Source organism: Budorcas taxicolor, chromosome X (genome assembly GCF_023091745.1).
Source record: "Budorcas taxicolor isolate Tak-1 chromosome X, Takin1.1, whole genome shotgun sequence".
Taxonomy (NCBI): Eukaryota; Metazoa; Chordata; class Mammalia; order Artiodactyla; family Bovidae; genus Budorcas; species Budorcas taxicolor.
Genome location: NC_068935.1, coordinates 75,822,974 through 75,850,248, shown reverse-complemented (window position 1 = coordinate 75,850,248; position 27,275 = coordinate 75,822,974). Strand labels below are relative to the sequence as shown.

Sequence of the window (27,275 nt, the reverse complement as noted above, 5' to 3'; positions counted from 1 at the left end):
TTGTCTGTTTCTCCTTCTAAGTCTGTCAAGCTTTTGTTTCATCTATTTTGACAGGTTCTTAGGTGCATAATGTTTAAAATTGTTATATCTTCCTGACAGATTGAATCTTTAATCATTGTGAAATATCCATTTTTATCTTTCAGTTCAGTTCAGTCACTCAGTCATGTCTGACTCTTTGAGACCCCATGGACTGCAGCACACCAGGTTTCCCTGTCCATCATCAACTCCTGGAGTCTACTCAAACTCATGTCCATCGTGTCAGTGATGCTATCCAACCATCTCATCCTGTTGTCCCCTTCTCCTCCCACCTTCAATCTTTCCCACCACCAGGGTCTTTTCCAATGAGTCGGTTCTTCGCATCAGGTGGCCAAAGTATTTTATCTTTAATAACACTTATTTAAGGTTTATTCCGTCTGATATTAGTATAGACACTAAAAAAAGTTTATGATTGGTGCTTGCATGGAATATATATATATTTCCATCTTTTTAGTTTTGGCCTGTTTGTATCTTTATGGAGTATTTCTCCTATAGACAGTATATTTGAACAAATTGGACTTATGAATGTGCTCTTGGAATGGAACTTGTTCATATGTAGGAGACATACTACACTGAGCTCCTCTAGTAAACTTCTTATTTATTGTACTTCTCAACTTCATAATTTCTAGTTTTTTTTTTCCTATTTCTTTATTGACAAATCTTTGCTACATCTACCATCTGGGTCCTTTCTAAGTCAACGTTTATTGCCTGCTCCCTGCCCCCTCCTCCCTTGTGCAAATGGGTGACTTTCTTGTTTTCTTTGCATAAAACTGGACATTTTATATGGTATCTTGTAATATCTGTGGATAATGATCCACCTACTCTGGGGACTGTTATCTGCTTGGTTATTTTCCCTGCAGTGTGCAGTCTGATATTATCTTTCTCTTTTAGTCTAGGCACCCAAGGGTTGCCCCTGGGTTGGCAAAAAGCAATTAGTGGTCAGTAAGATTTTTACCCTTTACCATTGGATGTGTGTGTACTTGGAGGGTGCTACCATAGTATAGCATACTTTTGACCTATGTTCAGCCAGGGACTAGTACTTGAAGGTTCCTTTTCTGTTCTGAGTGGGCACAGTCTTGGACATACAGTGTTTAAGATTACCAGGAATGCGTGCAGTTTTATTTTTAAGCCTGCGTTCCTGGGAGCCATATCTGGGTGAGAGCAACTTTTTGCTCAGTCAGTATTTTGTCTAGTTCCATGTGCCAGTCAAACTTCTCCCATGTGTTGATGGTCTGCCTGTATTGCAAAATACTTGTAAGTCTGTCCCATGTTCCATTCTATCTTGAGTGAGTGCAGCCCAGCACATGCACTCAGACTTTTCAATTCTCAGAGTTGCCTGTGTTCCCAGGAGGCACTTCTGGGCTCCCTCTGGTTTAACTTCTGGCTGCTCTACTGATTTGCTTGCACCAGCTCCTCCTAGTAGCTCTCCACCAAGATCTCCATTGTTTTTGACAACGCCCTTAGGGATAGAGTTCTCCACGCTTTGTTTCAATGAAGTCAGTACCCTCAGGTAGACCTGTGGAACTTTTTGTATTCACTGAATACCTTAACCTTTGGAAAGAACCTCTGCATCAGTGAACAAGAGCTGGGGGCAGAGGGCCCTGAGTGAAACCACCAGTCTATGAAAAGGCACCAGGACATGGCGGCAGTCCATGGTACTCTTGGTTTTTCCCTCCTTGAGTGAAACCTGAGTTAGCTGAGGTGGAAAAAATCAGGGTCCCAGTATTCTCAATCTGTGCATGGAGTGCTTCTACCCGAAGAGTGGGGGTTGGGTGGTAGAAAGGATCTCCAGTCCTCTTGCTTGTGCTTGCCTGGAATACATTTTTTGCAACACAGGGTTGAAGAGATGAGAAATGCAGGCAGTTACCTTGCAGGGTGAAACTGTAGCCCTACAGTAGGAGTTGGGGAAAGAGGAGCCCTATCTTTCCCTAACATCTTCACCACACTTGAAAAGAATAGAGCACTGAGGGAAGAGCTTCTGTAACAAAGACCTGGTGAAGTAGAGAGTATGTGGGTAATTCCTCAAATGCCAGACTCTTGCTGTTCTTACTGAGACCTAATAGGTTTCTCAAATGAATGTTTCTCCGTTAGCTTTATGCCCTTTGGATAATTCCTAGATACTTCAAATGATTTAAAAAAAAAATTTTTTTTTACCAGTTAAGCTATTGTTTTGTTGAAGAGGGTCTACAGAGCCCCTTACTTTACCATGCTGGATGTCTCAACCTCAATATATTTTTGAATATAACTTCTGGGTGGAAATGTGGTTCAGCAAAAAGCATTGAAGGTTGATGCTTTTGAATTGCGGTGCTGGAAAAGACTATTGAGAATCCCTTGGACTGCAAGGAGATCAAACCAATCAATCCTAAAGGGAATCAACCCTGAATATTCATTGGAAAGACTGATGCTGAAGCTGAAGTTCCAATACTTTGGCTACCTGATGAGAAGAGCCGACTCATTAGAAAAAGTCTTGATGCTGGGAAAGATTGAAGGCAGTAGGAGAAGGGGACAACAGAGGATGAGACGGTTGGATGGTATCACTGACTAAATGGACATGAGTTTGAGCAAACTCTGGGAGATGATGAAGGACAGGGAAACCTGGTGTGTGCATTCCATGGGGTCACAAACAGTCACACACAACTGAGCAACTGAACAACAACAACAACAAAGAAATGGACTGGATGTCAGGACCCAGAATTTTCAACAACTTGACTAATAGTAAGTTCAGTGACTTCTCCTGAAATAGTTTCCTCATTTTAAGAATGAAGAAATTTTATTAAAGGACCTCTAAATTCCTTCCAGTTCTAAAATCCAACGATACTATAAAACAGAAAGTCATCAGTGAAAAAATTCTAGTGTAGCTGTGTGAGAACAGGAAATATGCGAACAATCCATTGCCTTTGTTTTAAACCAAAAATGTTCCAACCTATTTCTAATTAAAGCTAGTATATTTCCAATTCTACCTAGCTAATCAAAATACTAAATTTAATGCACAGTTTTCAGTTAAGGCATTTTTCTACCCTAAAGGTTTCCTTCTTAGTCACTAGAACTGAGAAACTGGGGGCAATAGAAAGTTGCCTTTCAGACTGGTCATTAAAAGTATGACAGCTTAATGCTAAGTGAAAGCACTATAATTTGCTACCATTTTGCCCATATTATGAGCACTGGAAACAATTACTTTCTCTTTGAGACAATTTCAAGTTTTCACTTTTTGCATAAGGCTGTAAGGCCATACTCCCAGAGTGTCTATTAAATCTGTACTTATTTGGAGTGTGTGAAGAGCAAAATATTAATTCTCCCTATGCATTGCAGAAGAGTTGCATCAATTGGACACCCATTTTGAGCCACAAAGACACAGTTTATTTAGTACTAATTATCTTATCTGCACAGATTGTTACAACAATAAATCTGTGGTAAATAAGCTTCTGCATTATTTTATCTTAACCAATTTTAACCAGCTGATTTGACTTCATACTGTCATTTATTATACAGTTTACATTCAAAATCTATATACTCAAAGCAGGAGAGAAGGGACCTTTCTATAAGAAAGTTGCCTTTGTAAACATATTTAAATGCTTTCAACTACAAATACACAGCAGAATATCCTATGATGAAGTTACAAGGTAAGAGAATTATGAGTATCTACTGGTCAAAGTTGCATTTCCTGAGACATCCAGCAATAAAGAAGGATAGGAGCAAGATGGCAGTGTGTGCAAAGTGATCCAGAAATAAGGAATCATATTAATTTTAAATATCTTGCCTTTAAAAGCAAAACATATTTTTAAACTAACCATCTTCACAAACTGAGCTTTGTCAGCATCTAAGGGAAAAGGCAAAATATTTAACTAAAGGTATAGAAAAGCTTCAAATCCCTGCAGAGGAAAAGTAAATGCATATTTTGAGTTCATCCAAATGCTAAGGCCTCTTTCTGATTCTCACAAGTGACCATCAGACTTGAGTTGTTTCAAAATTTCCAAAGGAGCCCATCTCCTCACCAAAATATTTCTCTGTTAAAACCTTCAGGAAGGCATCTGGCCCAGTTTTTATGATCAAAATTACCTTGGTTTCAATGTAATCTTTGTAAACTGGGATTCCCTTAGGAAGAAAGTAAACTTTTCAATCTTAAAAATAAAGGGATATTAAGAAACAAAACCCTATCCCCTGCTCCATTTTCAAAGCCCATATGCCAAAATTGTAGCTTATTCATCCCAAGACATTAAAAAAATATATTATTTTGTGACGTTAACTTAGAAATTCTTACTTTTGTGTGGAATATTTTAATGTAAAATTAGCACATTATGATAAATGTCCTTTTCTTGGAACTTCCTCTGAGTGAGTCATCCTAGGAAACTTTTCTTTCATTTTAATTTGTCTATTATGTCAGTGTATAGAACCACCTTAACAAGATGGAGTTAAGAGAAAAAAGTTTAAGACTTAGTTGTAGCCCCTATAGTAACTGTGTTTTTCAGGTAATTTAAGTTTTTATTAGCTGAAAATACTGGTTAATGACCACAGTGACCCAATGGTCTAGAGACCACCTCCAATCATATGAAAGTACTTTCAAATTTCTTAGTGGGGAAATTATCCTCACCCTAAAAACATTCCTGTCCTTCTTTGACTATATGTTTCCCATATCACAGAACGACTTACTTTGAATACCACTATTCACATTCAAAATGAATATTACTAATGATTTTCAATTTTACCTGCTTGATTATGCAACAAAGTGAAATATATTCTATCAGCAACATTAAAAATGTACAGAAGGAATTAACAGAAGCAAAATTTCTATCTAGACTAACCATTATTTCTAGTAATGCAGCTGGGTTATTCAAAGGACATGTTTTTTTTTTGGTTGTTGTTCCTCAGAAAAGCAATCACATCTGTGGTTTTAGAGTAAGAAATGTCCCAAACCTCCCCTCATATTGCAGCTGATTAAGCATCTCAGTGTTAATTTCAACTCCAAAAGCAAGATCCTACCACTTGCTCTGGTATCAAAGACTAACCATAAAATACTAGCTTCAAGCTGCTTATCTAATCACTTTTATATAACAAAACTGGAGACTAGACTTAGATAAGCTTAGATATCTAAATGACAACAATATAAATTGGAAAAAAATTAGTCTCTTTCATACCAAATTATCATTTAAAAAACAATAAAACCACAGACCAATAAAATAAATATTTTAACACCTTTTCTGAGAAACAAAGCCTCATTATATACAGTTATGCAGCTGTTCATGAGATACACAAGTTTTTCAAGCTGAATGATTACTACCAAACAAATTAAAGCAAATTCAAGTTGGGAAAGGAAAGGAACTTTCTAAGTGAATACATACCAACATTTTATTAATTATTTCTAGCCAGTAAAACTTAATTATCTCCTTGTTATTTCAAGCTTAAACTCATTAAACTACTGAAAAAGGAAGGGAAGATCTGGTAATAAAGTAATTCTGAAGTATCAACACAGATTAGAAGCTTGATCATCTAAATATTTTTGTAATCGTCTCCTATTTGTCTAAAGGTTATTAATAATTGTTAAATACATTTTTTTGCTTTATACGTGTGTGTGTGCACACATCCCATTCAGTTGTTTCTTTGTATAACTTCAGATAGCAAAAGCAGTGCATTTAAGATGGAAACAGAAAACCCAATTAACATCCTAAGCTTTTTAGATCACTCCCAGTATAGTAAGTCTCAAATTATATCAAGGTTTGCGAGTCTTTAAAGACAAATTATGAATTTTTGTCCAAAACAAAAGCTACATCTCATTTGGTGGAAAAATAAAATTCCCAGCACAAGAGTTACAATGCTGGTTAATGATGAAGATTCTATATACCAACATGAGAATCAAGGTTTTTCCTCTTAAAGATATATGGTGGCAAATATTTCTAAAAATTTAAGCATTGTTATCTATCATTCAAGTATTTCAATGGAGAAAGAAAATCTACATTTTTTTAAAAAAGAAGTAGATACTTTTCATCTAAATTGTCAGCATAAAGGAGGTTTGAAAAACTACAAAAATTTAGGAAGCCAATCTGATTTACCTGGTTATGGATATCAAATGACTGTCAGGCCTCAAAATGGAAATGGGGGTAAAGTCAAGTAGTAACAACAATTATGCTTTGACCACAACTAAGGCAGTAACAAGAAAAAAATTCGGAGATAAATATAGATGCCACATCAAATAGATTGTGAAAGATATAAAACTCAATTCCCTTTTCAAATAAATCTTATCTAAAAGAAGGACTATAGAAAATGGGAATGTCTGATTTTTTTTTTTAATAAAACAATTCTGCTTCAGTGCAAATGTGTAGTCAAGGTAAAAAGAGGAAGGAAGGAAGGAAAGAAAGGAGAGAGGGAGGGAGTGAGTAAGTAAGGGAAGGACGAAGGAAGAAAGGAAGAAAAGAAAATGTTTCATGTGATTTAGCAGGAACAGTTTCCACAGCCTTTGACACTGTTGACAATTTCTTCTTGTAGTCTCTTCCTTTCTTCCTCTTTGGACACATTTTCTTTCTTTGCATCCCATTTGGGGTTATCATGGTTCTGCACACGGCTGCTCTGTGTATGCCACATTTCTGAATAGATACTGCTAGGGTTAGCAAGCAAATCATGGTGGGTACCACGTTCAGCTACCTTACCCTAATAAGCAAAAATAAGAGAAACATAGACAAAGTCATATAACTAGCATGATAATTGAAAACACATAGTACTTTCCAAGTAAGAATTTTGAAAGACTGTATTCATTAAAATACTTTTCCCAATTTTTTAATTACAGTATATGTGGGAAAAATCAAGGCAGGAATGCCTTTATTACTGTTGAGCTACCAGTATGATAAAAAACCAAAAACCTATTAAATTCTATATAACATAAACTTTTTCGCTTAAAGAAAATAAAGTCTGAATGTTTTATTTTTCATTTTGAAGAGCAGAAAAGGAAGGTGAAGATTTTCTAAAGGTGGTATTTTCTGTAATCAATAAATCAAATTTAAATCAAAAGCACTGTTATACAGAAATTTAAAGGATGTAAAAATAATATGCCAAAACCCTATGTGTACTTTGAAATAAACAAGATTTTTCCATGATGTTTATTTTTTCCAGTAGCTATTTTTCTTAACAATAGCTATTAAACTTAACATTGCATAGATTTGGTATTGATGCCAAACTCTTATATCTACAATTAATTTGTCTCTTGAAAGCTACTGTTAAACATACTGGAAGAAAAAAGTAATTTTGTCACGTTCAGTGGTGGTCCTGGTGATAACGACCTTTAAAAATATAACCTTAAGCTAAATAACTTAAATTTGTATGTGCCCACTTCTGAGTGGTTAATTTAAGCATCTCCTTGATTTCTGGCTGGAGAGTCTAAGAATTATTTTGCTCTGCTATTCTAATTCCTCTGGATCCTGCATGTAGTCCTCAACCCCAAGGTGTGTGGACAACTTCATTGGCATAAAAGTCCCCATGGTTACATATTTTATACTTTTTTATTTACCGCTATAAAAAAAAACAAAATAAAATTCTCAATGCACAGATACAGAAAACAAATTTATGGTTACTAAAGGGGACATGGAGGGGAAAAGGACAGTAGGAGTACGGAGTTAATAGATACAAACTACTATATATAAAATAGATAAGCAAAAAGGATTTACTTAATAGCACAGGGACTTCCCTAGTGGCTCAGACAGTAAAGAATCCGCCAGTAGTGCACGAGACCCAGGTTCACTCCCTGGGTTGAGAAGATCCCCTGGAGAATGGAATGGCTACCCATTCCAGTATTCTTGCCTGGAGAATTCCATGGACAGAGGAGCCTGGCAGGCTACATTCCATGGGGTTGCAAAGAGTCAGACATGATTGAGCGACTAACACTTTCCTTTCACTCATAGGGAATTGTATTCAATATCTTATAGTAACTTACAATGGAATATAATCTGAAAAAAAAAACCTGAATCACTAACACAACATTGTACATCAATTATACATCAATTAAAAAAATCTTCTATGAAAGCTGCATAAAAAAGTATTAGAAAGAATGGGAACTATTTTTGCAGAAAACTAATGATACAAATTACAAAAATTTATCCTGTAGTATAATTGTGGAGTTTAAATTATTTTTACTTGTATTAAAGCATAAATGTACATAGCTTAAAAATAATTACAAAGCTGATAAAAAGTACATTCTTTTGTCTCCTCCTTCTCTACACTTGAATACCTCCTTCTTATCCCCCAATTTTAGCTATTTATTCTGGCATTTACACACACAGATACATATTAATGAGATCCAGCACTTTCAACTATTCCACTTTCCCATGCCTCAAATTCACTCTAATAATATTGGTTATATCATGTTATTTAATATACAATGTTTGCTTTATCATAACTATGTAAGTATTACCTGTTGTCAGGTACTAGCACTTTATATATATTTTCTCCTAATTTCTTATTCTTCCTGGACTTAGTAATTGCCTTGCTTTTTTCATTTGCTTAGTTTTCTATGTCACTAATTCACTCTAAACTTTAAGTTTGTCTGAACAGTGTTTTTCTCATTATTAACTATGTTATGTAATTTATTATTTAGCACCCCCCACTGGAAGATATTTCCCTCACAGCTTTTAAGCTGTTTTCCTTATCCTCAATTCTGAAATTTTATGATAATTTGTGTATTCTTTTTCCTCCCTCCCTTTATTGTGGTGGGTACTTGCTAGGCCCTTTTAATCTGAAAACTCATGCTCTGAAGTTCTGGACATTTGGGGGATATTAGTCTTTGGTTATATCCTTCCTTTTCTGACTCCCTTTTTCTAGAACCACCGTTAGTCAAATGTTGGACCTCTTAGACTAATTTTCTTGTTTTCAAATCTTCCCTCTATTTTTTCTCTCTTTTTGTTTTACTCTTTAGAGATTTCCTTGACTTTATTTCAGCAATGACAGTTTTGATTTCCAAAATCTCTTGTTCTCCAATTGTTTCTTATTTATTTACCACCCCATTTCAAATTTGAAATGATGCAAGAATGGTAAAAATAAACACCTATATATGCTTCTCCTGGGTTAGCAACTGTTAATTTTTCCACATTTGCTTTCTCTCACTTGATCCTATCTCTAAATTTATACTACTTTTTGCTAAATTATTTAAGAATGAATTGTGGACATCATAAACATTTCATCCCAAAGTATTTCATTAGCATGTATCTCCTGAAAGGGCTTCCCAGGTGGCACTAGTGGTAAAGAATCCGCCTGCCAATGCAGGAAATGAAAGGTTTGATCCTTGGGTTGGGAAGATCCCCTGAAGAAGGAAATGGCAACCTGCTCCAGTATTCTTGCCTGGAAAATTCCATGGACAGAGAAGCCTGGCGGGCTGCAGTCCATGGGGTCGCAAAGAGTTGGACACGACTGAGCATGTACACACACATACCTGAAAACAAGGACATTCTCCTATATGACTGGAATACAACTATATCACACCCAAGAAATTAATCTAATTTATAGTCCATATTCAGATTTTACCAGTGATCCCAATAATATTCTTTATATATATATATATATATATATATATATTTCCATCCAGGATCCAATCAGGATCAACATGTTGAATTTATAAGTTTTCTAGTCTGTGTGAGTGACAATAACATTTCTAAAATATCCAGGCTTATTTTCTAAAGAACACACTTCAAGTTGTATTTCTCTAGTTTTTCCTGATTGTTAGATATAGGCTAAACATTTTTGCTGAAATATAATATAGGTGATGATATGTCCTCAGTGTATCATATTAGGAGATATATGATGTCAGTTTCCTTCATAATTAATGATATTAAGTTTGATCATTTGGTTAAGGCAGTGTCTACCAGATTTCTCTATTTTAAAGGTATTTTTTTCTTTGTAATAGGAAAGTAATCTATTGGTTAAGTGACTATTCTATTCCCCAATAGATTTTCACCATCTGGTTTTAGCAAATGATGATATTTATCTAAATCTTTTACTACAACAGTGGCTGTAAAATTATTTTCTAAATGTATCATTCCTTATATGTGTGTTAACATTCTTTTTTTTTTTAACTGAGTTACAATTACGATACAATATTGGGTGAGATGGAGGGCCATGAAGGAGAGGATATATGTATACATACAGCTAATTCACTTTGTTGTACAACTTTGTAAAGCAACTTCACCCCAATTAAAACAAAAGAAAGCATACAATATAAGTTTCAGATGTATAACACAGTGATTGTTTTTATATATTATGAAATGATCACCTAAGTTCAGTTACCATCTGTCACCATACAGAGTTATTATTGACTATACTCCTTATGTGTAAATTACATCCCTACGACTTAGTTTGTACCTCTTGATACCCTTCACCTATTACATCTATCTCCCCACTCTCTCCCCTCTGGCAATCACCAGTGTGTTCTCTGTATCTATGGGTCTGTTTCTATTGTTTGTTCATTTGCTCAGTTTTTTTTAGACTCCACATATGAGTAAAATCATATGGTATATATTTTTCTCTGATGTATTTTCATTTGGCTTGGCATAATACACTCCAGATCCATTAATGTTGCTGTAAGTGGCAAGATTTCATTTTTAAAGAAGAGCTTTCTCTAAGCATTACTACAGAATTATAGGTTTTCTTTTTATTCAGTGTGTTGTAATTCACAAGTATCATTTTTTAATGTTCAAATTATCCCATATTTGGCCAGTGGGAATCCACTCAAAATGCTCCTTGATTCTTTTTGTTGAGGAATAGCATTTTGTGTAAGATCTAGGTGCTAGTTATACTCATTACTTCTGGGATTTCATTGCTTCTAGACCTTTTCCCTGAACAGAGTTAGGAACTTTTTTTCATCATAAACTAATATTGATAATTCTGTTCCAATATAACATCACAAGGTTCTTCCTCCCATTCTATTCCATATCTCTATCTTTCTTCTCCCAAATAAGACCTTTATTTCTCAACAACATCAATATATTAGCTCATATGCTCAGTCTTACAATATACAGAAAATAGCTTCAAAATAGCTACTCCCATACTACCAACAACAAAATTACTAAGTTCAAATCTGAGTTATCTTTATCCTTATATTCTACTAAGGCTAAAAAATAAGAGTGATGTGTCCAAAAGTTATTATTTGGGTTAGTTCTGCATGCTATTTTTCTTCTGCATGGTTATGTTATCAATTCTTTATGCAGATAGTTTTACTTCTTTCTGTTTGCTTTAAATTCATATATTTTTTAAATTCAGTTTTTTTCACTGTCCTCTTTCACCCTCATCAAGAGGCTCTTTAGTCCCTCTTCACTTTTTGCCATTAGAGTGGTATCATGCATATCTGAGGGTGTTGATATATTCCAGCTTGTGATTTATCCAGCCTGTCATTTCTCCTGATGTACTCTGCACATAAGTTAAATAAACACGGTAACAATATAAAGCCTGTTGTACTCCTTTCCCAATTTTGAACCAGTCAGTTGTCCCATGTCTTGTATGCTTCTTGACCCACATACAGGTTTCTCAGGAGACAGGTAAGGTGGTCTGGTATTCCTATCACTTTAAGAATTTTCCAGTTTGCTGTGATCCACATAGTCAAAGACTTTAGTGTAGTCAATGAAGCAGAGGTCGATGTTTTTCTATAACTCCCTTGCTTTCTGCATGATTCAGTGAATGTTGGCAATTTGATCTCTGGTTCCTCTGCCTTTTCTAAACGAAGCTTGTACATCTGGAAGTTCTCGGTTCACATACTGCTGAGACCTAGCTTGAAAGATGTTGAGTATAACCTTACTAGCACGTGAAATGAGCTCAACTGTACAGTAGTTTAACAGTCTTTGGCATTGGAATGAAAACTTACATTTTCCAGTCCTATGGCTTATACTTGTTAAAGTACTTTTAATGTTTTATATTTATAAGAAAAGGCTCTATGCACATGATGGCATACAATTGAAAAGTTTAGTAAAAAGCACAAGAGCAGATTTTACTTCAGATACTTAAACATCAATGAGATAATAAAGTATATTTATAAAACTTCCCATTTGAGACATTCTGGACAATCATACTGAAAAAAATCAGTTTACTCTTTAGTGAATATTAGCATTTTGAGCAAGTGGTAACATAAAAAATAAACAATATACATATCACGGAAGTAAACATCCTATAAGAAATTTTAGTGATGCAAAAAATTTTCTCTCAGTACAGAATGTAGAGGAGAATGCTTCTGCTCTCAATTCCCAGTACTTATGCTTTCAAAGTGATAAAGAAGTGAAGGTTTACTTGTTAGACAGTAAAAATAAACATAGAGAACATCATTAGAAATAATCAAGTACAAAGGTGGGTGGAGATAAAATATCCCTACAGAGAGGAAAAAAGTAAAACTATTAAAATTTTCAAATCTACTAATTGTAATAGTAGCACTCTGATCTGTTCAGAATATTTAGAGAGTACACTCTTACAGTAATTCCCTCAGAAATAAAGTAGGCTGTCATTTTTCTTACTTTCCTTATGAGGAAAAATACAAAATAAAAATGGCCATGTTTGAAAATGACCACTTTATTTTATGGTAATTTTCTTTTAAACATCAAGGGTGTGTGCAAGTATTAGGAAAATGAAAATATGAAATACACTGAAGACATTAAGCAAATATTCTGTTCAGAGCAAAAATGAATGCAGAAAAATTGTTTTAAATACAAAACCTTTAAAACTGTTTCTAACATATTAGGATTTAATGCTTTCCTCATCTAACTTTGCTTTTAAAATGCTAATAAAGTGTGAATTAAGCTCCTCATCCCTCTTTCTCCTCCTTCCACCCCCTTTGCAGCCCCTGCCTCCTCCTCCCTGCACCCGCTGAAGAGCTCTGGCAATAAGAGTGGTGGTGGTGGTGGCAGCAGCGCCCGCAGCTCCAGCTCAGGTCCATCTCACTCTGCGGCAGCCATTAGACCCCTGCACCCCAGCTCGACGGGCTGGGAGCCACTAGCTCTACTAGGCCACAGTGACACTGCCCTCCCTTGGTGCTCCTCCCAGAGGAGCCGAGTTTGCTTCCGGCATGCCTGCCCGCCCGGTGCTGCCCCAGCCCTCTCAGCCCGTGTGAGGCAGCCTGTGCCCGGCCCCACTGCCATGGGCTGTCTTGAAAACAGAAAGACTGAGGACCAGCACAACAAGGAGAAGGAGCAGCATGAGGCCAACAAGATCAAGAAGCAGCTGCAGAAGGACAAGCAGGTCTACCAGACCATGCACCACCATCTGCTGCTGCTGGTGAATCTGGTAAAAGCACCATTGTGAAGCAAATGAGGATCCTGCATGTTAATGGGTTTAATGGAGAGGGCAGCTAAGAGGACCTGCAGGCTGCAAGGAGCAACAGGGATGGACTATATAACCCATAGATGATGGCTTCAATTTCTCATCTTCCTGGCTATGTCCTATCACATTTCACATGCTGGAATTGCTGGTCTTAGGAACTTCTAATAAGAATACTATTCTGTTGTTGGGGGATGGGCCCCAACACCTAACCTCTAAAGATAACCTGAAAAAAAATTTTAAAAACACATAAAAAACAACAGAAGTAATCCTTAATTGAAAAATATGTAGTATATCAACCAACCAAAGCTTCTAAATAAACAGTGACTGACAGCTTATTGTACCAAAAGTTGGCATTTGAGAGCTATGACCCCTCTCTATTGAAGCACCTCCCTATTGAACCACCTCCTGTGTACTTCCTAGATGCTATGCTACATCCCTGACTGAACCCTACTAATACCTACTAACAGCCTGCTCTTCTATTGGTGACTGTTCTACAAGTAAGACTTAAGTATTAACAAATGTGATAAATAAAAGTTCTCTGTATGTCTCAGCAAAAAAAAAAAAGAGTGAATTAATACATTTTATTCATTTTTTTAAGTGGCATAGGTTGTTCCTATCAATGGAGGTAAAAATGGAATCCTATCAGGATTCAATCTTATTCAAAGAACACAAATTCTAAAAATTTCTTTAGAAATAATGTAAGTTGCTTGTGTTTGTAACAATGTCTAATGTACTTCAAACACTGAACTTTAAAGTTAAATATCTTACCTGGTGCAAGACAATAATTTCATCTGCATCAACCACTGTTGACAATCTATGTGCAATGAAAATAGAAGTTCTATGTTTCACTGCATCCCTCATGGCACCAAGAATAGTCTGCAAGTTTGACAACAAGAACAGTAAGGAGGGGGGGGGGGGGTAGATTTATCTATTAGGTAAATGTAAATTAAAAGAACCATATATTTCTTAAAAGAACATATAAAATGCCAGTTAATTTTGTTATATAAACTTTATACCACTACCAAATATTCTACCCAATCTAATAGTTACAAAGAAGAGAATAAATCAATCAAAGAGGGAATGCAAATATGACCACATTATCATGGAAAAAGTTAATTTAAGATAGGCAACCACTTCTTTAAATTAGTTTGGGATAAGGTGGATATTTCCCATACTTAAAAACAAATAAATAAAAATAAATCCACTGATGGCAGGAGCATAGCCAAATATGATGTTTATCTGACCAATGAGAGCAAAAACAAAATAAGGAGGCAACCAAGTGACAGGATGCAGAGAAATTTAAAAAAAATCAAGAAAAGATAGAAGACTCAAAGAGCACAGAAGCATTTGCTTTTCCTTAGTTCTAACTCAGAGGACAGAAAGATTGACAAGGACAACAGTTCATGTTTATGTTGAAGAAACTTCTTTTTCAGAAGTATTCTGACTTCTTAAGGTATTCTGGAAAATACCTTTTTTTTTGCTTACTGTCTGTAAAATGTAACAGAGGGCTTCCCTGGTGGCTCAGTGGTAAAGAATCCACCTGCAAGGCAGGAGACACAGGTTTGACACCTGGGTTGGCACAATTCCCTGAAGAAGTAAATGGTAACCCACTCCAGAATTCTTGCCTGGGAAATCCCTCAGACAGAAGAGCCTGGTGGGCTACAATCCATGGTGTCACAAAAGAGGCATGGCTTAGCCACAAGACAAAAATAACAAAAAAGTAAGGCAGCTATATATATATATTCAGCTATACTTGGAAACCTGGGTCTAAGTACAACTAGCTAGATGGAAATAGCAACATGGGGGATGGGGATAGGACCAATGTCTTCCTATAGGTATCTCTAATCACTATATTTATTAAAGGAATAGAATTAACTGAGTAGATGGTTACCCAGGAAAAGAAGACCTTAAGCTTTATTATGGCAGACTGAAAATCAAGTACAGACTGAAAATCTTCTAAGAAAAACTATTATGCTTGAGGCAACTCCTCTATCTTACACTCAAGAACTTAAACTGCTATCCTAATGATGCTCTGGACCTTTTTAAAAGGTTGATTCAAATTTACTAAATCTTCTTATAACTCAATCCCTCTTCTCTGCTGGTAATTAGTGGATTATGCTCCTTGAGATAATAAAGGTATATGACTCAAATAATGACTGTTGGGGGGACTCCGAATTTGCGATAAATGTGGATGACATGTTTTTAGATTTAAAGTTCTTGTAAGCAGATTCCTAGTCTGCTCATGAATGGGGTCTAATGCAGCTTAAGGTTCTCTTTAAATATAACAAATTGTCAGATTAGCTCAAGATGGCAGAGTAGAAAGACATGAGCTCACTCTTACATAAACACCAAAATCACAACCAACTGCTGGACAACCAAAGGCAAAAAAAAAAAAAAAAAATTGAACCTAGCAAAAAAGATACCCTATCTCCAAAGGCAAAGAACACAACAAGATGGTAGGAGGGGCACAACGTGATAAAAATTATACCACAGAAGTTGTTCCACAGGAGTGAAAGTCCTAAGTTTCACACCAGGCTTCCCAGCCTAGTTCCAAAGAGATGGGAAAAGCAGAAATGCCACTCTTGGAAGACAGACACAAAGCTGTGTGTGCACCAGGACCCGGGATAAAAAAGCAGTGACTTCATAAGATACTATGCAAGACCTATCTGCTAATACTAGAGGGTCTCCTGCAGAGGCAGGTGGCAGCTGTGGTTCACTATGGGGATAAAGACACTGGCAGTGGCAGATCTGTGGAGTACTCACTGACATGAGCCTATCGGGAGGCCACCATTAACCCCACCCCACCACAGACAAGTGGCTTCAAGTCTCCATGAGCATGGCCCTGCCCACCAGAGGGACAAGACCCAGATCCACTCACCACAGGGCAGGAACCAGCCCCTCCCATCAGGAAGCCTATACAAGCTCCTTACACAGCCGTATCCACCAGAGAGCAGAAGCAAGATGAACTACAATCCTGTAGCTTGAAGAACAGAAACCACAATCACAGAAAGTTAGATAAAATGAGATGGCAGAGGAATATGTCCTAGATGAGAGAACAAGATAAAACCCCAGAAGAAAAACTAAGTGGAGATAGACACCTATTGGAAAAATAACTCAGAAATGATAGTGAAGATGATCCAAGATCTTGAGAAAAAAAAAAGACCAAAGATTGAGAAAATGCAAGAAAGGTTTAACAAAGACCTAAAGGAACTAAAGAACAGAGATGAATAATACAATAACTGAAATGAAAAATACATTGGAAAGAATCAACAGCAGAATAACTGAGGCAGAAGAAGAGATAAGTGACCAGAAAGACAGAATGGTAGAAATCACTGATGTGGAACAGAATAAAGAAAAAAAAAATGAAAAGAAATGAAGTCAGTCTAAGAGACTTCTGGGCCAATATTAAATGTAACAATATTCACATTATAGGAGTCCGAGAAGGACAAGAGAGAAAAAGGACGTGAGAAAACATTTTCAAGAGACAACAGCTGAAAACTTTCCTGACATGGGAAAGGAAACAGTCATCCAAGTCCAGGAAGCACAGGGAGTCCCAGGCAGGATAAACCAAGGAGGGATATACCGAGACACATAGTATTCAACTTGACAAAAATTAAAGACAAAAAAATACTAAAAGCAACAAATAACATACAAGGAAACTCTTTAAGGTTATCAGCTTACTTCTCAACAGAAACTCTGCCGGTCAGAAGGAATTGGCACAATATATTTAAAGCGATGAAAGGGAATAACCTACAACCAAGACTACTCGACCCATCAAGGTTCTCATTCACATTTGATGGAGAAATCAAAAGCTTTGCAGAAAAGTTAAAGCAACATCACTAGACTGGCTGTGCAACAATTACTTAAGTTACTTCTCTAAGCAGAAAAGAAAAGGCCACAAATAGAAACAGGAAAATTATGAATGGAAAAACTCACTTGTAAAGGCAAATATACATTAAAGGAAGGAAACAATATACACAAAAAATATGATATCAAAGCCAGCAACTGTGAGAAGAGGAGAGCACAAATGCAGGGTATTGGGAATAAATTTGAAATTAAAAGACCCACAACTTAAAACAATCTTGCTAATATAAAGACTGCTTTATCAAAACCGGGCTTCCCTGGTGGCACAACAGTAAAGAATCCATCTACAATGCAGGAGACACAAGAGACTTGGGCTCAGTCCCTGGGTTGGAAAGATCCCCTGGATAAGGAAATGGCAACCCACTCCAGCATTTCTGTCTGGAGAATCCCATAGACAGAGGAGTCTAGTGGACTACAGTCCATGGGATCACAAAAAGTTGTGTACGACTGAAGCACTGAGCATGACACATATACCAAAACCTCATGGTAACTGCATACCACAAATCTAAAATATTAACAGATACACATACAAAAAGGAATCCAAATACAACACTAAAGTTAGTCATCAACTCACAAGAGAACAAAAGAGGAAGAAAAGAAAAAAGACCTACAAAAAAACTGAAACAATCAAAACAGTGAACAAATGGCAATTAAGGATATATATATTGATAATAACCTCAAATATGAATGGATTAAATGCTCCAACCAAAAGACACAGACTGGCTGAACAGATACAAAAATAAGACCACTCCATATGCTGTTTGTGAGAGACCAATTTCAGACCTAGGAACACATACAGACTGAAAGAAAGGGGATGGAAAAAGGTATTCCATGCAAATAAAAATCAAAAGAAAGCTGGAGTAGCGATACTCCTATCAGAAGAAGCAGACTGTAAAATAAAGACTGTTACAAGAGACAAAGAAGGACACTACATAGTGATCAAGGAATCAATCCAAGAAGAATATATAATAATTGTAAATATATATGCATCCAATATAGGAGCACCACAATATATAAGGTAAATACTAAGAGCCATAAAAAGGACAAATCAACAGAACACAATAATAGTGGGGGGACTTTAACACCCCACTTTCATCAGTGGGCAGAACATCCAGAAAATTAATAAGAAAATACAAGCTTCAAGACAGACTTAACTGAGATTTACATGACATTCCACCTGAAAGCAGCAGAAAATACTTTCCTCTTAAGTGCACAAGGAACATTCTTCAGGTTAGATCACATTTTGGGCCACAAATCAAGCCTCAGTAAATTTGAGAAAACTGAAATCATATCAAGCATCTTTTCTGACCACACTATGAGATTAGAAATCAATTACAAAAAGAAAAAAAAAAAACCTGTAAAAAATGAAAACACCCAGAGGCTAAAATACATGTTATTAAATAACCAAGAGGTCACTCTTCAAATGAAAAAGGAAACCAAACAATATCTAGAAACAAATGACAGTGAAGACATGATGACCCCAAACCTTTGGGATACAGTAAAAGCAGTTCAGAGAGAGTTTACACAGCAATTCAATCCTACCTCAAGACACAAGAAAAATATCAAATAAACAACCTAACCTTACACCTAAAGCAACTAGAGAAAGAATAACAAAAAACTCTTAAGTAGTAGAAGGAAAGAAATCATAAAGATCAGAGCAGAAATAAATGAAATAGAAATGAAGAAAACAGTAACAAAGATCAATGAAACTAAAAGTTAGTTAGTTCTTTGAGTGATCAACAAAATTGATAAACCTTTAGCAAGACTCATCAGGAAAAAAAGGGAGAAGATTTGAATCAATAACATTAGAAATGAAAAAGAAGTTACAACACTACAGAAACACAAAAGATCATAAGAAACTACTATAAGCAACTATATGCCAATAAAATGGACAACATGGAAGAAATGGACAAATTCTTAGAAAAGTATAACCTTCCAAGACTGAACCAAGAAAAAATAGAAAATATGAACAGACCAATCACAAGCACTGAAATTTAAACTGTGATTAAACATATTCTAACAAACAAAAGCCCAGGGCCAGATGGCTTCACAGGCGAATTCTATTAAATATTTAGAGAAAAGCTAACATCTATCCTTCTCAAAATCTTTCAAAAAATTGCAGAGGGAGGAACACCCTCAAGCTCATTCTACAAGGCACCATCATCCTGATACCAAAACCAGACAAACATATCACATAAAAAGAAAATTACAGGCCAATATCACTGATGAAAATACATCCATAAATTCCCAACAAAATACTAGCAAACCTAATCCAACAACATATTGAAAGGACCATATAACATGATCAAGTTGAATTTATCTCAGTGATTTAAGGATTCTTCAATATATGCTAATCAATCACTGTGATACACCATATTAACAAACTGAAAAATAAAAGCCATATGGTCATCTCAATAGATGCAGATAAAGATTTTCACAAAATTCAATACCCATTTATGATTAAAAAAAAACTCTCCAGAAAATGAGCATAGGGGGAACATATCCTCAACACAATAAAGGCCATATATGATAAACCCAGAGCAAACATCATTCTCAATGGTGAAAAACTGAAAGCATTTCTGTTAAGATCAGGAACAAGACAAAGGTGTCCACATTCACCATTATTATTCAATAATTACTGAATTATTCCATTATTTGGAAGTCCAAGCCATGGCAATCAGAGAAGAAAAATAAATAAAAGGAATCCAAATGGAAAAAGAAGTAAAACTGTCACTGTTTGCAGATAACATGATTCTATACATTGAAAATCCTAAAGATGCAATCAGAAAACTACTAGAGCTAATCAAAGAATTTAGTCAAGTTGCAGGATATAGAAATCTCTTGCATTCCTATATACTAACAACGAAAGATCAGAAAAAGAAATTAAGGTAACAATCCCATTTGCCACTGTAAAAAAAGAATACCTAGGAATAAACATACCTAAGAAGGCAAAAGACCTATACGCAGAAAACTATAATGATGAAGGAAATAAAAGACGACAAACACAGATGGAGAGAGATCAAGTTCTTGGATTGAAAGAATATTTTCAAAATGATTATACTACCCAAGGCAATCTAGAGATTCTGTGCAAGTCCTATCAAATTATCAAAGGCATTTTTCATAGAATTAGACAAAAAAATCTTAAAATTTGTATAGAGCCACAAAAAACCCTGAATAGACTAAGCTAACTTGAGAAAGAAAAATGGAGCTGGAGGAACTGGGCTCCCTGGCTTCAGACTATACTACAAAGCTACAGTCATCAAAACAGTTACGGTACTGGCACAAAAACAGAAATATAGACCAATGGAACAAGACAGAGAGCCCAGAGATAAACCCACGCATCTATGGATACCTTATTTTTGACAAAGGAGGCAAGAATATACAATGGGGCAAAGATAGCCTCTTCAATAAATGGTGCTGGGAAAATTGGACAGCTATATGTAAAAAAATGAAATTAGAACATTCTTTAAAACCATACATAAAAATAAACTCAAAATGGATTAAAGACCCAAATTTAAGATCAGATACTATAAAACTCTTAGAGGAAAACATAAGCAGAACATGCTGACACAAATTGCAGCAATCTCTCTTTTGATTCATCTCACAGAGTAATAGAAATAAAAACAAAAATAAATGAAACCTGACTAAACACAAAAGCTTTTGCACAACAAAGGAAACCATAAACAAAATGAAAAGACAACCCACAGAACATATTTGCAAATGATGTTACTGACAAGGGATTAGTCTCCAAAATTTACAAACAGCTCATGCAGCTCAATATCAAAAAACAAAATGAATCAAAAAATGGACAGAAGACATAAAGAGACATGTCTACAAAGGAGACACACTGATGGCCAAGAGGCACATGAAAAGATTCTTGACATCACTAATTACGCAAATCAAAACTACAATGAGGTATCATCTCACAATTGTTAGAATGATCATCAAAAAGTCTAGAAACAATAAATGCTGGAGAGGGTGTGGTGAAAGGAGAATCTTCCTACACTGCTGGTAGGAATGTAAAAGAGTACAGCCACTATGGTCAACAGTATAGAGGTTCCCTCAAAACCTAAAAACAGAGCTACAATATGATCCAGCCATCTCACTCCTTTGAACCATAAAATGGTTCAAAAGGACATATGCACCCCAGTGTTCATTATGGCACTGTTTACACAATAGTCATGGCCTGAAGCAGCCTAAATGTCTATTGACAGATGAATGGATAAAGAAGATATGGTATATATATACAATGGAATATCATTCAGCCACTAAAAAGAATGAAATAATGCCATTTTCAGCAACGTGGGTGAACCTGAAGATTATCATACTAAGTGAAGTAAGTCAGAGAAAGATAAACATCATATGATATTTATATGCAGAATGGGGGGAGGGTTAGATTGGGAGTTTGGGATTGACATGTACACAATGCTATATTTAAAATAAAATGTCAGACGTCCCTGGTGGTACAGTGGATAGGAATTTGCCTACCAATGCAGGAGACATTGGTTTGATCCCTGGTCCAGGAAGATTTCACATGCCATGGGGCAACTAAGCCTGTGCACTACAACTACTGAGCCTGCATGCCACAAATACTGAGCTCTAGGGCCTGTGAGCTGCAATTATAGAGCCCATGTGCCTAGAGCCTATGCTCCACAATAAGAGAAGCCCGAGCACCACACTGAAGAGCAGCCCCTGCTTGCCACAACTAGTGAAAGCCTGCACATCACAACAAAGACCCAGTGCAGCCAAAAATAAGTAACTAATTTTTAGAAAAGTCATTCCATTAAAAATATATAAATAAAATTTGAAATTTTTAAAATAAATAGAACAAATCCTCATGCTAAACAACTGACTTAGAAACTAAGCTGTTTTAAACATATGGCAGAACTAGTATCCCCTGAACCTTAACTCCATATGCAAATATCAATATATGTCATACATGTTGTGAAGCTGAATTCAGCCCTATCCTTCAACAACATGATTTTACTATATATTCAAGTAAAATGTAGTGAATGGAGGCAACTGACAAATTACATCACTCTTATCTTCAGTACTTGGAGAAGGAAATGGCAACCCACTCCAATATTCTTCCCTGGGAAATCCATGGACACAATCTTCAGTTCTAGATTAAGGGGATTCATTTATGATATGATTGCTGTCAAGGCTTTAGTCTAATACAAAGATGTTATGAAGTCTACTGTGGTTTCTCGGTAGTACCATGACATCGATTTCTTAACATCTTAGAGCTACACAACACTTGTAAAATGAACATAAATTGGTACCAGCACTGTAGGCTGTGTGTGCCAAGTTTGCACCTTAGTGCGTTGCTCCATGATAAGTGAAAGTTTTTCTGCTACGTACTGTGTCAGAACCATTTACATGACTTATTTCAATGCGTGTTATGTGGCAGATTAGGTGATTCCCAGAGCTTTGCAAGATGCAAACATTATACAATAAGAACAAAAGGTGCCACATAGTTTCAAAAGGAGATATATTTGCAAACAGACTTAAAATATGTGATAATGTAATGTAACCTGACATTCTTACTATCAATACTTCCTTTATCGGAGAAAAGGGCTAAGCACCTCCTTTTGAAGCTCATTCAAAATACGAAGAATGTAGCTACTTACTGAAATTTCCATGGAAAAAAGTTAAGCAATGAGAACTGAAGAGTTTTATGTTTTTACCATCATTTACCTCTTCAGTAATTGAATCTAATGATGAAGTAGCTTCATCATAGAGAATGACTGGGGGGTTCTTCAAAATGGCTCTTGCAATTGCTACTCTTTGCTTTTCTCCTCCTGGTAAAGAGAATTTTAAGATAGTATAACATAAAGACATATTTTATATTTCTAGTATTTCCATTAATCATAACCACCAAGTAATACCTTCAATATTTAGTTTTACTCTTGATTATTGTTCATTTCACCCAGTTTTAAGAGTCTATGTTCATATATAATATCCCTTGACAAACTATATTCCCTGGAACATTAATGTAATTCTGGATTCTGACTTCATGGCAGGTGAAAAGAACAAAGAGGGGAGGTGACAATTTTGATTCTAGAATTACTTCTCTCACCAAAAATATGCTCATGACATACATTATTTTATATGTACTTTATATTACTTCCCAATGAACAATGACTTCAGGTAGAAAAATTCCAATATGACAGAATCCACAAAGCCAAAAACAAATTCAATATATGAAGTCTGAAAACTTAAAGACATGAAACTATGAATATCTAAATTTATTTCTTAATATAACAAAGTACCATTTAGCCAGTATTCTGAAAGATTTTTTTTTTTACAGAAAGCTATTATTTTCACAGCACTCTTCAATGTTAAGGCTGTATCCTAGGACCTCTTATTTCACCTTACCTCTTTGCTATAGGGCTCTAGCACAGCAGAATTTTAAAACAGAAAGACTACAGAGGCCCAGAAAAGTTAAGTGATTTGCTTGAGATCACAGAGCAAGTTCTGGCAGAATCTGAACAAGACTCGACTAATTCCCAGTCCAATGCTTTTTCTTTCACAATGTATGAACCCACAATTATTCCTAAATATACTCTAAAGAAAATAAAGCAACCTTTATTTCTTCGTTGGGACTCTCATAGGTCTAAGGCCATCAATCTTACATAAAACTTTGGTTGGAAGTATAAAAGATTCCCTGGTGGCTCAGACAGTAAAGAATTTGCCTGCAATGCAGGAGACCAGGGTTTGATCCCTGAGTTGGGAAGATCCCTTGGAGAAGTGAATGGCTACCCACTCCAGTATTCTTGCAAGGTGCTTGTACACAGTATGTACCTAGTCAATGTTGTGATACCAGTTTATAATGAGAAATAAGATTCATTAAAATTCATGTAGATAGTCTTCATTCTCTTTTTCTTACCCTCATTCCTAATCTATAAAGCTCCCCCCCCCCAAACTAAACTAGAATGAAGAGTAAATGCAAAGAGTATAGCATGTTTATATAAGTTACATTAATACTTTCAGGCACTAGTTATCACCATACTTTCAGAATTCAAATAATTCAGGGCAAAGAAACATTTTTCTGAATCCTCAAGAAAATTCAGTCATTTTAGGATAATCCATTATAAAACTTAATAATCATCTCATAATTAAACACTTAAAATTCAGAAGCCCTAAAATTTACTTGGTCACTGAACCAAAAGACAGGAAAATGAAGCTGGCTATAAGGAAATATACCAAGTATAAGGAAATCTAAAGTTATCGAAAACATTCCATAATAATCTAAGAAATTATGAGGAGATACACTGTGCTGTGCTTAGTTGCTCAGTCGTGTCCAACTCTTTGCAACCCCATGGGCTGCAGCACGCCAGGCTCCTCTGTCCATGGGGATTCTCCAGGCAAGAATACTGGAGTGGGTTCCCATGCCCTCCTCCATGATCTTCCCAACCCAGGGATCAAATCCAGGTCTCCCACACTGCAGGCAGATGCTTTACCATCTGAGCCACCAGGGAAGCCCATGAACACTGGAGTGGGCAAGGAATTGAACTGGGGTTTCCTGCATTGCAGGAAGATTCTTTACCAGCTGAGCTATGAGAAGATATACTATTTACTATCAAATTACTTGTCTCTACTCTTACTTCTTTCCCATGTGAATAGTGATCTTGGCTTTCCTTTAAGATAATAAGTTAACACTGATCTCACCATGTATCAGTAACTTACTATTAAGCACTTACAGTGTTTGCAGCTGTGAGTGGGAAAAAAAAAAGAGAGAGAGAGAGAGACCTGCATGATTTCGGAACAGTTACTTCTAGCATGTTGAATTGTTTGTAGTGATAGATAGGAAACTGGGAACTTTGCCAAAAGAGACTAGATAAGCATTAGGTTTGTACTCTGTCATTACATTTTCTAGTAAACGGTTCTGACAAATTAAAGTTTGAAGGGTGAATGTAAGTGGGGGCCAGGTCTAAAATCTTTGATTACCTGAAAGCTTGAGTCCTCGTTCCCCTACTTGGGTGTCATATCCATGTGGCATTCGAAGAATTGCATCATGGAGTCCAGCTAATTTTGCCACTGCATATACTTCCTCAGGCGAAGCACTGATGTTTCCATATAAGAGGTTGTAGTAAATGGTATTATGGAAGAGGACAGCATCCTGGACCAGATTTATATATATACACACATAGATATGCATGTTTCATATTTTAAAAATTCAAACAATAGTAAAGACATAAAGAGTAAAATGTGATAAAAGGGGTCTTTTATTAATATCATCCCTCATACCTGCTTCATTTCCCTTCCCAGAGCTAATCACCATGAACCATTTGTTGTATATCATTCCAAACTTTTTCTGATACATTTATATGCTTAAACATACACCTTTTTTTCCCAACAAAAGTGGGGCCATACTATATAAGTTGCTTTTTTCACTTAACACATTCTGGGGATTGTTCATGTCAATAACAGAAACCTACCTCATTCTTTTTAACAGTTTTGTGATACTAAGGATGTTATCATATTTATCTTATCTATTCCTATACTGATGGATATTAATTAAAACTTTTGCTACTGTAAACAATGTTGAAATAAAATATCATTGTATAATGACTTATATACACCCTTCTGTAAGAAGGATTCCTAGAAGCAGACTGTTGGGTTACAAGCATACATTTACCCTTGGATAGTATGGCCCAACTGTCTTCCAAAAACGTTCCAACAGTATATACTCCAACCAACAATGTATGAGGGTGCCAGGTCCCCATATCCTCAACAACCCTGGATATTAATAAGTTTTCATTGTTGCTACTTTTAAGGATAAAATGTGGTTTTTGTTTAAATCGGCATTTCTCTTATTACTAATGAAATTGAATATATTTCATATATTAATATCTCAGAAGCTTTTAAATTGGACTTAAAACACAGAAAGCAAAGAATTTATGCATTATAGATTTTTGGGGGGAGGAAGTTCACTGCAAGCATTCATTTGATATTTCAATTTATTCTGACATGGCACACTAAAGCTAACTTACTTTATGTGAGTATCTACCTCCCACTTTTCTTTCAGTATCCAATGGTTGTAAGGCAACAGTAAGATGAAACAAAGTGATTCTTTTGATTAACATTAACCAGTACACTCAATTAAGATCTTCTTTAATATCATAATCAGCCCTAGAGTTACAGATATTATTTCAAATCATATTTTAATAACTTTTACATCTAATACTAATATAAACTTTTCTTGTATGGAGGTGATAGTTCAATCCAATGAGTTTAAAGTTCTGCAAAGAGAAAATACTTATTTTTAAATATTTTCTATTTAGAAAAAAATGAAAATAAATGCTAACTGGAAATGTTAAAAATACAAAATGTATAGTAAAATAAAAGTTAATTAAATAATCCATAATCCCACCAACCAGCAATAACTACTATTAACATGTTGGTGCATTTTCTCCAATTTGTTTCTGTTACATGTATTTATTTAATATTATAAAACGGAGACATTACAATTTGTTTGGAAATTCTTTGTCAACAAACTTTGTATCTGAGTATTTTTCCATGATACTCAATACTCTTTATAAATATGATATTTATATTGTTCCTAACTTCTGCTATTATAAACAAACTATAATGAACAGCTTAGCATATAAAAATCTGTTCACTTCTCTGTTTATTTCCTTACTAAAACTTCCTAGAGGCAGAATTACTGTAATAAAGACTAAATATTTTTTAGACTCTTGTTATATACTGCCAATGTGCTCATCAGGAAAGCTGTATGCTTCCTCCAGCAAGAGACTGGCCATTTCACATAGCCTAACCCAAACTAGACATCATGAATTTTTAAATCTTTACCAGTCTGATAGGTGAAAAGTGGTATATCATTGTTGATTTAATTACTAAGATTTCTAATGAGGACGAGCATCTTTTCTTTCATTTATTGACGATGTATATTTTTCCTTAGTGAATAAAATGCTTTATTTTTCAAAATAATTCAACATATAGTCTACAAATCACCTAAATCAAAATCACCTAGGAGGCATATTCACAAATGCAGGTTTCTGGCGCCCATAAACAGTGTGTGAAAGGGAGTTGGAATTTCAATAATCTCCCTAGGTGACTCATGCACTCCAAATTTGGGATTC

General features: G+C 35.6%; 1 protein-coding gene across 1 annotated transcript in view; it reads right to left on the bottom strand.

Annotated features, from left to right (window-relative positions):
- Window positions 1-6,320: 6,320 nt before the first annotated feature.
- The window catches only part of ABCB7 (ATP binding cassette subfamily B member 7), a 140,784-nt gene continuing 119,829 nt past the window's right edge, over window positions 6,321-27,275 (bottom strand). Inside the window, exons 13-16 of the mRNA XM_052663074.1 lie at window positions 25,120-25,291; window positions 22,867-22,970; window positions 14,074-14,181; window positions 6,321-6,675 (exon numbers count right to left, since the gene is read on the bottom strand). Coding sequence (XP_052519034.1) covers window positions 6,460-6,675; window positions 14,074-14,181; window positions 22,867-22,970; window positions 25,120-25,291 — 600 coding nt within the window. The 3' untranslated portion in view covers window positions 6,321-6,459. The remainder of the gene's footprint in view (window positions 6,676-14,073; window positions 14,182-22,866; window positions 22,971-25,119; window positions 25,292-27,275) is intronic.